The following is a 17,289-nucleotide window of genomic DNA, read 5'->3' as shown; positions in this document are numbered from 1 at the left end:
CATAAAAGCATTCTTTTTATAGATTTTTCACAGGAAGGCAGAAGACATTGAAAATGATGCCCTTTCTCCTGAAGAACAAGAAGAGTGCAAAAATTATTTGAGAAAGACCAGGGACTACCTACTAAAGATAATAGATGACAGTGATTCAAATCTTTCAGTGGTCAGGAAAGTAAGTTGCAGGTTGTTGTATATAGTTTCTTATTGATAACTGAGCGACCAGTGTTTTTGTCTTGGTTTTGTATTTTGGTAATTTCAAAAACACCCAGTAATACCTTATCACTAATGCACAGAAGGAGGATGTGTGTGTAAATGCTTAACTCACTTTTCTTTGCCTTAGATTTGGTGTGTCTTTTTTTAAAACTTGGGAATCTTAGGTATATACTCTTACAAAAGTGCTTTGGGAAGTAGAAAAGATTTCCAAGGTATGACATTAATACTGTTATCTTGGCAATGTAATCAAAACAGATATTCAGCACTAGTTCTTAATGAATTTTGCTGAAATTGAAAGTGGTCGACAACCTCAGAGCATTTCTTCTCATCTTATTTCCTGTGGACTGTCTTGTTTTCCATTTGTCAGCAATTTGAGACTGGCTTAATGTTATTAAATTATGTTCAGCTTTCCTTCTGAGTACTTCGTTCATTAATTTTTGTTGCTACTCTTTGATTAGGATTTATGTTGTTGGGTGTATTCTAGCATCTATATTTCTCTCCTTTCAAAATCAGTTAGAAAATATCAGTAACTTATGTCATTCACTTGGAAAAACTTTTCCAACTTAACATTCCTCCACCATTATCATGGCTAACAGAAGTAATAGAAACAGCATGGACTTTAGAGTCAGAAGACTTTAGAGTATATAATATATTCATATGTATTATAATTTGAAGGGCTTGTTAAAGTGAGAAAAATTTAAATAGTATTAATATAAAATCTTTAATAGAGTTCTTTTGGTATTTTTGCAAACTAACGCCCTTGATTAATGCCTTTTTTTAGTTGCCTGTGCCCCTGGAGTCTGTAAAAGAGATGCTTAATTCAGTCATGCAGGAACTTGAAGACTACAGTGAAGGAGGCCCTTTTTATAAAAATGGTTCTTTGCGAAATGCGGATTCAGAAATAAAACATTCTACACCGTCTCCCACCAAATATTCACTATCACCAAGTAAAAGTTACAAGGTAAGTAGGAAAGAAATGAACCACTCCATTATGGAATATGTTACTATTTTAAGTGTTTTAAGTACTGTTTTGTTATTTTTTTATTTTGTTTCTGTTTTTTAGTATTCTCCCAAAACACCACCTCGTTGGGCAGAAGATCAGAATTCTTTACTGAAAATGATTTGCCAACAAGTAGAGGCCATTAAGGTAAGTCATTCAGTTTCACTAACTGTACCTCTTATTCCAAGATTCTTTCCCTGTCCATTCCCTCACTTCTTTCTAAAGCTGGTCAAAATGTCCCCTTCCCATCACACTGTAGAATCATAACATGTTTTACATATCTCTGTCTTGACTCTTTACCATAGTTTTGAGATTACTTATGTCTGTTTCCTCATAAACAAAATTTGAATCCTTCAAAGGTAAAGACTTTTATCCAAAATATAACACAGTTCTTGGCATAGGAGGTTCACAAGTGATCAAACTACTGAAATATAATGATCATACCCTGGTCTATGAGATCATTACGGATAGGCTGTGGATCAGGTGTGTGTTAAATTTATAGCTAGGAATTGAAAGAGTGATCCAGGCTTCAAAAAGTCTTTTTATCTTTTTTAATACTTTTGTGAATGTGACTTAATTATGTAAGAAAATAGTTAATGTGTACATAATCTTAATTCAACTATATGATTCAAAGGAGCTTTATGTCTTTGGAATTGGAAATACAAGTAGGTTCTTTCATGCATGTTGGGTGAGAACTAAATTTCTCATACTTCTAATAATTGTAACCAGGATATCCTGATCTGTGGCAATTATTACAGTCTGATCAACAGTGTGTGAAACTTAGAAAATACTGTTTGGAGGGAAAATTTTTTTGAATTTGTACTAAGTCTTTTTTGTTGTTTTCATAATATTATGCGGGTACAAATGTTTTGGTTACATAAATTGCTTTTGTACTGTTTGAGTCATAGTTGTAAGTGTGCCTTTCCCCTGATAGTGTGCATTGTACCCATTAAGTGTAAATTTACCCATCCACTCCTCCCACCTCCCTCCTGACTGATTTCTGATGAATGTTATTTCCATATGTGCACATAAATGTTGATCTATTAGTTCCAATTTAATGGTGAGTACATGTGGTGTTTGTTTTTTCATTCTTGTGATATTTAGAAGAGTGGTCTCCAGTTCCATCCAGGTTAATTTAATACAAGAGGTATTAGTTCACCATTTTTTTTTATGGCTAAGTAGTACTCTGCGGTATACATATACCACATTTTATTAATCCACTTATGTATTGATGGGCCTTTGGGTTGTTTCCGCATCTTTGCAGTTGTGAATTGTGCTGCTATAAACATTTGAGTGCAGGTGTCTTTTTTATAGACTGTCTTTTTTTCCTTTGGGTGAATATGCAATAGTGGGATTGCTGGATCAAATAGTAGTTCTACTTTTAATTCTTTGAGATATCTCCATATTACTTTCCATAGAAGTCGTACTAGTTTGCAGTCCCACCAGCAGTGTATGAGTTTTCCTATCTTTGCATCCACGCCAGCATTTGTTGTTTGGGACTTTCTGATGAAAGCCATTCTCACTGAGTTGAGTGATATCTCATTGTGGTTTTGATTCGCATTTCCCTTATGATTAGAGGTAATGAGCATTATTGTGTGTGTTTGTTGGCCATTAGTCTATCTTCTGAAAAGTTTCTGTTCATGTCGTTTGCCCACTTCTTAATGGGGTTGTTTGATTTTTTTTTTTTTCTTGCTGACTTTCCTGAGTTCTATGTAGAGTCTCATTATCAGCCCTTTATTGGAAGTGTAGCATGTGGATATTTTCTCCCATTCTGTAGGTTGTCTTTTTGCTCTAATCATTGTTTCCTTGGCTTGCGCTAAGATTTTGTATATTAATTTTGTGTAATTGTGGCTTATAATATTACATACAATTGTGGTTTAACATAGAGATTTCAGGCACCCAATGTTGTATTCTGTGGAAGTATAGTGGACTAGTTCATGAGCCTGAAAAGCTGGGTGTTAATACTGACTCTGCCACTAATTAATGATCTTGGGCCAGTTGCTTCCTTACCTTTATGTCCGTTCGCTTCTCATCTGTAAAGTGAGAGAATTGTTGAAACCAGTTCTCATCACATTTTCCAGTACTTTGAATCTTAAAAATTATGATTATAGCACTGATTGCAAGTTCAACACTGTGGTCCAAATATCAGTAGTGACCAGTAAAATTTTTCAGTTGATTCCACCAATTTCTTATTCTTGGTATACAGCGTCTGGACTAGGCACAGTAGATGGATGAGTAGGGAAAATTTTATTTAGCTTGAAAATTGAGAGTTTTGGACCTCATAGTTACGTCTTCCTGGGAGATTTTTATTTGAAACACTTGTGGAATAAAAAAAGCTATTTTATCACTGCTCTGATCTCACGTGTTATAACACTTTGGATGTCTGGGCTGGTATAGAGAAGTTTGAAACTGTTTTCAAAATTGACCTGTTACCTGATACCACTACAGTTTCTTTAGAATAAGAAATACTTTATTGATTATTTCTGTCTCTTAGAAAGTGTCCTTGTTTTGCAAGGGGACATTTTGTAGGTTCTGGAGTTGGGTAGGATATTGTCATTTATTATAGTAATTAGCAGAAATCAGAGAGCTAGCTACATAGCTACAATTAGAAGGCAGTATATCTGAATCCTGTCTAGGCAGCAGAGTGGTGTTATGAAAACATGTTTGGAGTCAAGATTTCAGCTGTGCCAGTTTCTGCATTTCTTTTTCTCATTTTGAGATATGAGTTAATATTGTTTACCTGTGTAAAGATTAAGAACTTAAGTGCCTGGAACATATTATTGTATACATAATAAATTCTGTCCAAATATTAGTTGTTTTCCCTTCCCTGGTAGAGCATTTGAGCATCAATGAGAATTCATAGTATTTTGTTAACAGCACATGGATAAGTGGAATGTTAGTTTTAGGAGGCGATATGGAATGTTAAGTAGTCCAGATGAAGAGTAAAGCAGTGTGGAAAGGAGACACTGGAAGGATGGTCAGGGTAGTATTACTTGAGGACTGTGAAGATTGGAGAAAGAAGTTTAATTTGTAGGTACTTGTTAATTTGAGCATGGAAATTTCTTGGCTGGAACTGAACTTTAGAAAGATTAATATAGGTAAGTGTAGAGTGGAAATGGAGATGAGATCATTTAGGAGGTTATTCAATTGTTTAGGTTAGACTTAGAATGAATGGATTAGGTAGGTGTTACTAAGGAATGAATGAATGGGAGCAGATACTATAAGTTTTAACAAATTCAGCCTCATGTTTTTAAATCACTACCTGATAGCCAGATCTCATTGGAAATAGAATCACCTAAAAGACATCATCAAGTATTTAAATTTAAAGTATTTATTAAGTCTGCCCTGGCATAATACAATTAAATCTTTAAAATTATTTTCTTTTTTTCTTTCAATAGAAAGAAATGCAGGAATTGAAACTAAATAGCAGTAACTCAGCATCCCCTCATCGTTGGCCCACAGAGAATTATGGACCAGACGGAGTGCCTGATGGATATCAGGGATCACAGACTTTTCATGGGGCTCCACTAACAGGTGAGGTGGCAACTGGATAATCCCAGATTTTAGTAAAACCACTTTACCTCCCTCTTTTAAAGGGATAAGTTTTGAAATCACCATGTCTGTTTATGTTTGTTTATATACATGTTAATATCTGTTTATATGTTACTTAAAAAACTGTATTTGGTATTACGGAGATTTTTATAATTCTAAGCAGAAACAAAACAAGTTTTATCTGATCTCATGTATATAAGGGCTTGAAGAACCCTTTAATGCACCCTATCACCTCAGATAAACTGAGTCTGAGATCGGATTATTCCTTAAATTGAAAAATGTTAATGAAGTTATACAGTAACAGATATCTAATGAAGAACTTAAATATCTGGGGAATTATTTTGATATACTGAGAGGAAGGACATTAATAGGAAGTGTTATTTATTTTGAAATATTATGGCTATATATAGAAGGAAAAGGAGTTAGGACGGAGACCATATTGGGTTTTTAAGATGTGTTATGTCACATACTAGCTGTGTTAAGTTAACCTCTCTGAAACATGGAGATAATACTTCACATAATCACTATGAGCATTTGCATATATGTGGTTGGGTGTTGGTGTGCATTAGGCATTGATCATAGTATACAGTAAACACTTAATGCACTAAGGTTACTAATAGTGCTTACTGTGATTTGGCTATGTACAAAAGTGCCTTGTGAATGTAATTTTAGGTACCACTATTAATTCCAATTTTATAAACAAGGAAATGGGTTCAGAAATGTTAGGTAACTTAACCATTATTATACAGCTAGTTATTGATACAGCTAGGATTCAAACTCAAGTAGTATTAACTCCTGAGTGCTTGCTAGTATGATACATTGCCTCCTGGCAGTCAGAAATGACAATAAAAATAGGTTTCTTTTACATCAGACAGACTGCTGCAATAGTAGTAGTGCATGTTTTTTTCTAATTGCTTTTAGCCCAGGAAAGAATTAGAATGATAAGGTTTCATTTAGATTAGCACATTTGTGTGATGGTTCATACTTAAGGCAACCCCACTAGCCTCTTGTGAGAGTGTCTCCTAAATGCAAGCAAAATAACAGAAAATCTTTGTGAAGTCAAGCGTATTCAATGTTATGAGTCAGAGCTGAGTATGTGAGATGTCTAGAGTTCAAACCTTGCTTACTTAAAACTCCTGTGCATCGTATAGGGACTTGTAAGACAGAGTAAATAGACTGGCTAGCCTTTTCTAGGGCTTTTTCAGTGCTGTGTGCAGTTGGTCATTTGGCACCTTTTGAGACACAATTTCCATTTCTTCTGTGTACAAGCATAAAAAAGACCTTCTGGTATTGTACAAGCACATAAGCACAACATTTGCATTGTCTCATTTTATTCTTGCAATGACCCTATGAAATGTGTAGAAGCAGCCCGTCCTCATTTTACAATTGAGAAAAATGGAGACTCCAAATGGCTTATTGACAGCGGGGTCACAAAGTAGCTTTTTGGCACTGAAAGGCAGAGAACCCAGGTCTCCTGATTCTTATTCCTGTGTTCATAGGCTTTTTTTTCCTCCCTTAACGAAAGTAAAAATGTATCAAGGTAGATGATTAAAAACAAAGATTGATAAGCCTGTAGGACATTCTCAGAAGTATGGAACAATGTAAAGACACTAAAAACTAACCACCTTCTTATCACATAGTCCTATTGACATTTTGGACCATTCACTTCTGGTTCTTTTTCTTTGTATACATAAAGTATTTTTTATGAGGTTTTTAACCATGTTACTATGTTCTATGTAGACGACTTAGCCTTTTTTGTTATTTTAAGTTGTCTGAGCATTTTTAAAATTAAATTTTCTTTGAATTTTAATGGGCTTGTAATATCCCATCATGTGGAAGTACTGTAAATTCTATTGCCTTATTTATGTGGTTTCCACTTCATGCTATTATAGATCCTAGGACACAGTCCTTTGATTGTAGAATATTTTAAAAATTAGTTTACATTCTTACCACTAGTATCTGATAGTGCCATCTTTGTGCTCTTGCTGGCGTTGACTTTTCAGTTTGTGAAAACCTTTAGCAATTTGTAGGAACACATATGGTATAAATTTTTAAAGTTTTTTTTATATTGGGCATGTTCAACACTTCAACATGCTCAACAGTTCATGCAAATGACTGTTGGTAGTTTTGCCAACATGAGTGCCTTTTCTAGTTGTTTGCTTTCCTGGTAAAACACAAAACAGATGGGGCAGATAGTTTCTGTATCAACATGAAAGTTGATGAGCTTTTTCTTTCCCCCCTCTAAGCCAAGGAGCACATTTGTGTTCCCAAGAATTTGTCAGATGATTTTTTGGACCTGAACATTCTCAGTAATAGCTTGAGTATAACCTTATCATTCTGCAGATTTTCAAGGCCCACTTCAAAAACATGGCCCTTGAGGCCTTTTTGTGTTTCTTTCCTGAATTGTCTATTTATGTATGTGGTGCTTTTTTTATTAGATTATTTTTAGTGGGTTTATAAGAACTCTTTTTAATTTTTTCTTCACTATTAAGAGTCAGTAGTCAATGATAAACTCCCTAGTTAAACTTCAGACTTTTTGATTCTTGGGTCATGTCTATTAGCTTATTCTGTGTTCTGTGTCTGTTTCCTCCCCATAGTAATTCCAAGGTAACCATCTTTACTAGGCAGTTCCGTTCAGTTTCCAGTTTCAGACTTGGGCTTGCGACTAGCCTTTTCTAGGTATTTTTTCATTGCTTTCCAGAGTCAGTTGTTTGGAACCTTTAGGATACAATTTCTATTTCTTCTTCCATGTACAGGACTAAAAGGTCTTTTGGTTGTTTTGTTTTCTGGTAAAACTGTCATAGCAAATAGTTTTGCCATTAACATGAGTACTTTCTAGTTGTTTGGCTTCCTGGTAAAACTCATACAAAACAGATGGAGCACATAGTTCGTATATCAACCTAAATGGTAATGTGCTTTTTTTTCACCTCTTTAATGCCAGGGGGACTCATTTTGTGTTCCTTGTGAGATCCTTTCCATGAATTTGTCAGGTGATTTTTAACCTGTACATTCTCAATAATAGCTTTCGTTTACCAAATGCAACCTCATTCTGTAGATTTTCAAGGTTCACTTGCACTTTGGTTCCGTAAGTCCTTTCTGTGACTAGTATATTCTCAGTATTTCGATGTTGAGCATGTCTGTGCTTTCACATCTTACTGATCTTTCTTAGAAAATGAACCAACTACTTTCTTCTTGGTTCCATTTTTGATGCTTGTTAGGCGCTTGTTCTTGATCGCAGCAGTGCTATTCTCTTATTCCTTGTGTCATATTTAGCAGTTTTGTCTGGTTTATCATTTGATAATCTCCTTGATTGGTGTATTTTGATGTACAGAAATTAAAAAATCTATGTAGTTAAATCTTTCTTTAATTTTTGTTGCTTTTATATTTATAGTTCATGCCTAGATAGTTATAACTGTAGTATAGACTTTTAACAGTTTTTTCTTTTTTTTTTTTCCTTTTTTTTTTAGTTGCAACTACTGGCCCTTCAGTATATTATAGTCAGTCACCAGCATATAATTCCCAGTATCTTCTCAGACCAGCAGCTAATGTTACTCCCACAAAGGTAACAAAGAAATAATTTATACATTTATAAGTATTTTCTTTTTAATTGTTTAGGCTTCCTTCAAAGAAATTCAAAGGAGTAGTTCAGTATTAAAACTTGTATGTCCTGTAAGATACGGATACTTTTAATCTCTCTCCAAATACAGAAGTTATACTTCTTAGTCACCTTATTTTTATGTTATAATAAGTGTGCACATATAGGGTATTTTTAAAATGAGAGTGGTGGTGGTGATGGGTCATTCATCATCCGGTTTTGGCAGAAATAGAACTAGAGTGTCCTTGCCGAACCACTATGTGGTAAGTACTTTTAGGCCCGATATGGCTATATAACTGTTGATTAAGACCCAAAATTATAATAGTATCTGAATGTGAGGGCTTTGAGGACAGACGGTTGAGGTGCACCTAGACCCTTCCTCTTCTGTTTATTGTGGCCCTGGGCTCGTTTCTTAACCTGTAACTGCTTCTGTTACCTCATATGTAAAATGAGGATAATAATAATACCTTAATTCATAGGGTTTTTGAGGATACTAAAATGAGATAATAGATATAAAGTGCTTAGAACAGTGACCAATTGGCACATTAAAAAATGCTCAATAAATGTTAGTCTTCATCGTCATCATCATCATCATTATTAGTCTTGTTAACATCATTTGATAAATTATTTAGGAATGAAGAAGATATTCTGTGGATTTATTGTGGAAATAGATTTTTAAGATGCTGTTGTTAATCTTTATTATATGCCAAGTATATATGCAGATATCTTTACAGTAATATTGTCCTCTCTTAATGATGTGCTGTATTCCCTAATGATACCTTCTTTACCTAATGATATTTATCTTTAAAGTTTGTGAGACTTGATTTGTATCTACTTCTCTGTAGTTTTGTAGACAATCTACAAAATATTTTAATTTTCTCTCTTTCAGGGTCCAGTGTATGGAATGAATAGGCTTCCACCCCAACAGCATATTTATAACTATTCACAACAGATGCACACACCACCAGTGCAAAGCTCATCTGCTTGTATGTTCTCTCAGGAGATGTATGGTCCTCCTACATTGCGTTTTGAGTCTCCTGCAACAGGAATTCTGTCACCCAGGGGTGATGATTACTTTAATTACAATGTTCAACAGACAAGCACAAATCCACCTTTGCCAGAACCAGGATATTTCACAAAACCTCCTGTTGCAGCTCATGCTTCAAGATCTGCAGAATCTAAGGTTATGGAATTTGGAAAAACTAACTTTGTTCAGCCCATGCCAGCTGAAGGAATAAGACCATCTTTGACAACACCAGCACATACAACACAGCCAACTCCTTTTAAATTTAACTCAAATTTCAAATCAAATGATGGTGACTTTACATTTTCCTCACCACAGGTTGTGACACATCCCACTTCTGCAGTTTTCAGTAACAATGAATGCCTTTTAGGTCTCCTGACTTCAGATAAACCTTTGCAAGGAGATGGCTATAGTGGACCAAAACCAATTCCTAGCCAAACCATTGGACCTCGAAATACATTCAATTTTGGAAGCAAAAATATGCCTGGAATTCCATTTACAGAAAACATGGGACCAAGTCAGCAAAAGAATTCTGGTTTTCGTCGAAGTGATGATATGTTTACTTTCCATGGTCCAGGGAAATCAATATTTGGAACACCCACTCCAGAGCTGGCAAACAAGAATCATGAAACAGATGGAGGAAGTGCCCATGGGGATGATGAAGATGATGGCCCTCATTTTGAGCCTGTGGTTCCTCTTCCTGATAAGATTGAAGTAAAAACTGGTGAAGAAGATGAAGAAGAATTCTTTTGCAATCGTGCAAAGTTGTTTCGTTTTGATGGAGAATCAAAAGAATGGAAGGAACGTGGGATTGGCAATGTAAAAATACTAAGGCATAAAACATCTGGTAAAATTCGCCTTCTAATGAGACGAGAGCAAGTACTGAAAATCTGTGCAAATCATTACATCAGTCCAGATATGAAACTGACACCAAATGCTGGATCAGACCGATCTTTTGTATGGCATGCCCTTGATTATGCAGATGAGCTGCCCAAACCAGAACAACTTGCTATTAGATTTAAAACTCCTGAGGAAGCAGCACTTTTTAAGCGCAAGTTTGAAGAGGCCCAGAGCATTTTAAAAGCCATAGGAACAAATGTAGCCACAGCTCCAAATCAGATTGTCAGAATGGCAAAAGAACCCACAAGTCATGATAACAAGGATATTTGCAAATCTGATTCTGGAAACATGAATTTTGAATTTCAAGTTGCAAAGAAAGACGGGTCTTGGTGGCATTGTAACAGCTGCTCATTAAAGAATGTTGCAACTGCTAAGAAATGTGTATCATGCCAAAATCTAAACCCAAGCAATAAAGAGCTTATTGGCCCACCATTGGTTGAAACTGTTTTTGCTCCTAAAACTGGCCCAGAAAATGCTCAAGATAGATTTGCATTGATGACTCCAAAGAAAGAAGGCCACTGGGATTGCAGTATTTGTTTAGTAAGAAATGAACCTACTGTAACTAGGTGTATTGCATGCCAGAATACAAAATCTGCTAACAAAAGTGGTTCTTCATTTGTTCCTCAAACTTCCTTTAAATTCGGCCAGGGAGATCTTCCTAAGTCTGTTAACAGTGATTTCAGATCTGTTTTTCCTACAAAGGAGGGACAGTGGGATTGTGGTATATGTTTAGTACACAACGAGGGAAGCTCTACAAAATGTGTTGCTTGTCAGAATCCGAGAAAACAAAGTCTACCTATTACCTCTGTTTCAGCACCTGCCTCTTTTAAGTTTGGTATTTCAGAGATAAGTAAAACTCCAAAGAGTGGATTTGAGGACATGTTTGCTAAGAAGGAAGGACAGTGGGATTGTAGTTCATGCTTAGCACGAAATGAAGCAAATGCTACAAAATGTGTTGCTTGTCAGAATCCAAGTAAACCTAATCCATCTACTTCTGCTATTCCAGCTCCTGCCTCTTTTAAGTTTGGTACTTCAGAGACAAGCAAGGCTCCAAAGAGTGGGTTTGAAGGAATGCTCACCAAGAAGGAAGGACAGTGGGATTGCAGTGTGTGCTTAGTAAGAAACGAACCCAGCACTACCAAATGTATTGCTTGTCAGAATCCGAGTAAACAGAATCAGTCTACTTTTGCTCCTTCAGCACCTGCCTCTTCAGAGACAAGCAAGGCTCCAAAGAGTGGGTTTGAAGGAGTGTTCACCAAGAAGGAAGGACAGTGGGATTGCAGTGTGTGCTTAGTAAGAAACGAACCCAGCACTACCAAATGTATTGCTTGTCAGAATCCAAGTAAACAGAATCAGTCTACTTTTGCTCCTTCAGCACCTGCCTCTACAGAGACAAGCAAGGCTCCAAAGAGTGGGTTTGAGGGAATGCTCACCAAGAAGGAAGGACAGTGGGATTGCAGTGTGTGCTTAGTAAGAAACGAAGCCAGTGCCACCAAATGTATTGCTTGTCAGAATCCAGGTAAACAGAATCAGTCTACTTTTGCTCCTTCAGCGCCTGCCTCTTCAGAGACAAGCAAGACTCCAAAGAGTGGGTTTGAGGGAATGTTCACCAAGAAGGAAGGACAGTGGGATTGCAGTTCGTGCTTGGTAGGAAATGAAGCCAGTGCCACCAAATGTATTGCTTGTCAGAATCGAAGTAAACAGAGTCAGCCTGCTTCAGCGATTTCAGCACCTGCCTCCTCAGAGACAAGCAAGGCTCCAAAGAGTGGGTTTGAAGGAGTGTTCACCAAAAAGGAAGGGCAGTGGGATTGTGGTGTTTGCTTTGTACAAAATGAGAGTTCGTCTTTAAAATGTGTGGCTTGTGATTCCTCCAAACCAACTCATAAACCTGTTGCAGAAGTTCCTTCAGCTTTTACATTGGGCTCAAAAACAAAGTTAAATGACTCTTCAGGAAGTCAGGTGGGAACAGAATTTAAAAGTAACTTTTCAGAAAAAGATGTTAAATTTGGCAACAGAGAGCAAGGATTTAAATTTGGGCATGTGGATCAAGTAAATATACCTTCATTTACATTTCAGGGTTCTTCTAATACAGAATCCAAGTCAACAAAAGAAGGGTTTACTTTTTCCAGTTCTATGTCTGCTGATGGATATAAATTTGGCATTCAGGAACCAGGAAATCAAGAGAAGAAGAGTGAAAAGCACCTTGAAAATGACACTGGTTTCCTGGCTCAGGATGTTAGTAGCCAAAAGAATGGTGGTGGTGTGATTTTTGGTCAAACAGGTAGCACTTTTACCTTTGCAGATCTTGCAAAATCAACTTCAGGAGAAGGATTTCAATTTGGCAAAAAAGACCCTAATTTCAAGGGATTTTCAGGTGCTGGAGAAAAATTATTCTCATCACAGAGTGGTAAAGTGGCTGATAAAGCCAGCACTTCTGCTGACCTTGAGAAAGATGATGATGCCTATAAAACTGAGGACAGTGATGACATTCATTTTGAACCAGTAGTTCAAATGCCTGAAAAAGTGGAACTTGTAACAGGAGAAGAAGATGAAAAGGTTCTGTATTCACAGCGGGTAAAATTATTTAGATTTGATGCTGAGATAAGTCAGTGGAAAGAAAGGGGTTTGGGGAACTTAAAAATTCTCAAAAATGAGGTCAATGGCAAACTACGAATGCTGATGCGAAGAGAACAAGTGCTAAAAGTGTGTGCTAATCATTGGATAACAACTACAATGAACCTGAAACCTCTCTCTGGATCAGACAGAGCATGGATGTGGTTAGCCAGTGATTTCTCTGATGGTGATGCTAAACTAGAGCAGTTGGCAGCAAAATTTAAAACACCAGAGCTGGCTGAAGAATTCAAGCAGAAATTTGAGGAGTGCCAGCGACTTCTATTAGATATACCACTTCAGACTCCTCATAAACTTGTAGATACTGGCAGAGCTGCCAAGTTAATACAGAGAGCTGAAGAAATGAAGAGTGGACTGAAAGATTTCAAAACATTTTTGACAAATGATCAAACAAAAGTTACTGATGAAGAGAATAAAAGTTTAGGTACAGGTGCTGCCAGTGCTTCAGACGCAACAGTCAAGCCAAATCCTGAAAGCACTGGGCCCTCATTAGAATGGGATAACTATGATTTAAGGGAAGATGCTTTGGATGATAGTGTCAGTAGCAGCTCAGTACATGCTTCTCCATTGGCAAGCAGCCCCGTGAGAAAAAATCTTTTCCGCTTTGGTGAGTCAACAACAGGATTTAATTTCAGTTTTAAATCTGCTTTGAGTCCATCTAAGTCTCCTGCCAAGTTGAATCAGAGTGGAACTTCAGTTGGCACTGATGAAGAATCTGATGTTACTCAAGAAGAAGAGAGAGATGGACAGTACTTTGAACCTGTTGTGCCTTTACCTGATCTAGTTGAAGTATCGAGTGGTGAGGAAAATGAACAAGTTGTTTTTAGTCACAGGGCAAAACTCTACAGATATGATAAAGATGTTGGTCAATGGAAAGAAAGGGGCATCGGCGATATAAAGATTTTACAGAATTATGATAACAAGCAAGTTCGTATAGTAATGAGAAGGGATCAGGTACTAAAACTTTGTGCCAACCACAGAATAACGCCAGACATGACTTTGCAAAATATGAAAGGGACAGAAAGAGTGTGGGTGTGGACTGCATGTGATTTTGCAGATGGAGAAAGAAAAATAGAACATTTAGCTGTCCGTTTTAAACTGCAGGATGTTGCAGACTCCTTTAAGAAAATTTTTGATGAAGCAAAAACAGCCCAAGAAAAAGATTCTTTGATAACACCTCATGTTTCTCGTTCAAGCACTCCCAGAGAGTCACCATGTGGCAAAATTGCTGTAGCTGTACTAGAAGAAACCACAAGAGAGAGAACAGATTTAATTCAGGGTGACAGTGTAACAGATGCAACTTCAGAAGTTGGAGAAGTTTCTAGCACATCTGAAACAACAAAAGCAGTGGTTTCTCCTCCAAAGTTTGTATTTGGTTCAGAGTCTGTTAAAAGCATTTTTAGTAGTGAAAAATCAAAACCATTTGCATTTGGCAACAGTTCAGCCACTGGGTCTCTGTTTGGATTTAGTTTTAATGCACCTTTGAAAAATAACAATAGTGAAACTAGTTCAGTAGTGCAGAGTGGATCTGAAAGAAAAGTGGAACCTAACGAATGTGAGCTGTCAAAGAAAACTAATACCAAACAATCTTCTGATGGCAAAGTGAAAAATCTCTTTGCTTCCTTTCCAAAGGAAGAGTCCTCCGTTAATTACACGTTTAAAACACCAGAAAAGGGTAAGTGCTTAGTCCAGAGTTAAGAACAGTTTTTCTTTGTGTTTTTCCTTTTAATGTTTATCTTGATGCAGATTCTGTAGGATGCCAATGTTGTAGTCAAATTTGGGTCATAAGCTTTACTTTGTAAACACCCAAAAAATAGTCAAGCACATTTTTATCTACCTAAATAAGTTCACCGTGGATATTCAAATGGCAGGAGATTTTAAGTCATTAAAGAGATTTCATTGGAAGATATTTATATCATGCTAGGACAGAGCAAAGGAACTCGATATAGAATAAGGACTCATGTATTTGAATCATGAACATTAATGCAAATCTTTTTTATATTCATTTTCAGTTTTTAATTTGTTATTTTTTCTTTCTTTCTTTTTTTTTTTTTTTGAGACACAGTCTTGCTCTGTTGCCTGGGCTAGAGTGCCGTGGCATCAGCCTAGCTCACAGCAACCTCAAACTCCTGGGGTTAAGCAATCCTGCCTCATCCTCCCGAGTACCTGGGACTATAGACTTGCGCCACCATGCCTGGCTAATTTATATATATATATATATATATTTTTTTTTTTTTTTAGCTGTCCAAATCATTTCTTTCTATTTTTAATAGAGACGGGGTCTTGCTCTTGCTCATGCTGGTCTTGAACTCCTGACCTCGAGCGATCCTCCTGCTTTGGCCTCCCAGAGTGCTAGGATTACAGGCATGAGCCACCGCGCCTGGCCTTATTGTTTTTTCTTACCACTCAACATGGTATTGAGATGTTCACATTTTATGTGTTAGTTGTGCCACCATTTATTAAGTGAGCAAAGAATAAAACCAGGGTAAATGAGTATGTAAGACAACCAGTTTGATGTAAATTGAGGGACTCTAGCTTTTTATATTTTAAAATCATATTCATCTTGTCCCAACATGTTCAAAAATAAAATATTCTTTATTTTCTAGGATTTAATTTTAGCCTTTTTAAATCTAATCCCATGGCCTTTTGGACCAGCACCCCTTCCTCACAGCTTGAGAGCAAAGGTATAGAATTAGCGCATTCTCAGTATGAGATGATAGCAGTTTTTAGCAGCTGTTAGTCCTTAGCAAAGTAACTGGCTTTATGGAATTAAAGTACTTAACACTACAACATGCATGTTAAAGAATGCCAGTTTAAGCAAAAGTACTTTTTGACTGGTGGCATGACACCCTTTACTGCCTTTTTTTTTCTTTTAATGTACTTGGGTGTCATGTTTTCTCACTGTTAAACATTGTTATTTTTTGCTGTGTTGTACTTCATTGCTCTGTTATTTCAGTTCTGCTTAACGAAGACCTATGTTTCCTCTAACATTTATCTTTAGCCACTAATGTCTACCGGTATTGAAACGTGATGGCAGCAGTGTGTAAACAGTATGGAATAGAATGTCCCTTTAGGGCTATCCTTTTGTACATGGTTTAGAAAAATGTTATATTTGAAAGTGGACCCCATTTTTAACAGGCACCATTCTATAACTCATATGTTATATATGTAGCATAGATCATTTGTAGAAGTGTTGCTACTAGAGTAGAACAATAGAAAGTGGAATCTGTTGAAGACCTTCAAGAGCAAGGTTAGGAAATGAAAGCTCAACATTTTTGTCCAATAACCCATCTGGAGCATGCCAGACAAGTACAGTGATGAAGTAATAGTCCTTGATTTCTGCAGTTGTTGGTTTTAAAGTATACCAGTTATATTACTAGCTAAGGCAGTTTGTAAAGAAATCTTTTAAAGGTGCAGTCTTTGAGAAATTACATGAAAAGCGTGGACTTTGTAAAAAAGTAGATGCATACTTGCACACAGTCTCTGTGGGTCTAGGTTAAGAATACCTGGTCTAAGAGCAGATTTACCAATATACTACTGCAGGACAGAGAGCCTTATTCTGTTTTAAATCTGATAATGTCATACTCTTGAAGGACTTTAGAAATGAAGACTTTAGACATGAGGAAACAGGCCCTGAGAGGCTATCTGATTTACCTACAGTATCTTTACCAGGTAATAAAAGAACTGGAACAAGAATTTGTATCTTATAGTGTACTTTTATTGTCCCTGTCTAGGAACTAAGTTTTTATTTATAATGAAGGAGAGGGGCAAGTTTAACATTGTAAAAGGAAGGGCTGTGGTTCTCTGTAGAGTTATTTCATTCAGTAGAAATAAAATATGAATGTAATTTAACATTTTCTAATAGCCATATTTAAAAAAAATAAACAGGTTTAAAAAAAGGGAAACAATTAATTTTAATAATATATTTGATTTTAACTCATTATATCCAAAATATCATTTTAACTTCTAATCAGTATAAAAAATAAATAAGATCATTTACGTTTTTTAATGCCAAGTCTCCAAAATCCATTCTGTATATTTACACTCATAGCACTTAATTTGGACTAGCTACCTTTCAAGGGTTTAATAGCCACATGTTGTTAGGCTATTATATTGGACAGCGAAGCTCTAGAGAATTTTTCCCTAGCACTAGTTGGTGCATGGCCTGCTTCATGACTGGCTTACTTTATCAGTTCCTTTAGCCAGAGATTCTTTCTAGACCATAACAGATTGCATATAGAATTCCTTTCTCCCTCTTATTTTTTGCCCTTTTCATTGGCAGGGGCTTGAGCCAGAGTGTTTTTAAGTTACAGAAATTGTCTTAGATTATACAGTACTACTTAGCTATAGGATAGCAGTTTTTATTTAATTTTATCT

The 17,289-nt window shown here is 36.3% G+C and overlaps 1 protein-coding gene across 5 annotated transcripts in view; it reads left to right on the top strand.

Annotated features, from left to right (window-relative positions):
• Positions 1 to 17,289, top strand: part of RGPD4 (RANBP2 like and GRIP domain containing 4) — a 61,995-nt gene that overhangs the window by 26,173 nt on the left and 18,533 nt on the right. For 3 of the 5 annotated variants that reach the window (XM_069494754.1, XM_069494752.1, XM_069494751.1), the window contains exons 15-21: positions 23 to 169; positions 992 to 1,171; positions 1,274 to 1,357; positions 4,609 to 4,744; positions 8,230 to 8,324; positions 9,247 to 11,823; positions 11,992 to 14,587. In XM_069494754.1, coding sequence (XP_069350855.1) covers positions 23 to 169; positions 992 to 1,171; positions 1,274 to 1,357; positions 4,609 to 4,744; positions 8,230 to 8,324; positions 9,247 to 11,823; positions 11,992 to 14,587 — 5,815 coding nt within the window. Of the gene's footprint in view, positions 1 to 22; positions 170 to 991; positions 1,172 to 1,273; positions 1,358 to 4,608; positions 4,745 to 6,124; positions 6,202 to 8,229; positions 8,325 to 9,246; positions 11,824 to 11,991; positions 14,588 to 15,518; positions 15,597 to 17,289 lie in introns of those variants that run through there. The other 2 variants (XM_069494750.1, XM_069494755.1) reach the window with 2 other exon arrangements.

The sequence above is a fragment of the Eulemur rufifrons genome, chromosome 19 (genome assembly GCF_041146395.1).
Source record: "Eulemur rufifrons isolate Redbay chromosome 19, OSU_ERuf_1, whole genome shotgun sequence".
In the NCBI taxonomy this organism is placed as follows: Eukaryota; Metazoa; Chordata; class Mammalia; order Primates; family Lemuridae; genus Eulemur; species Eulemur rufifrons.
The sequence above is the reverse complement of the archived record's forward strand: the minus strand, read 5'-3'. Positions and strand labels throughout refer to the sequence as shown.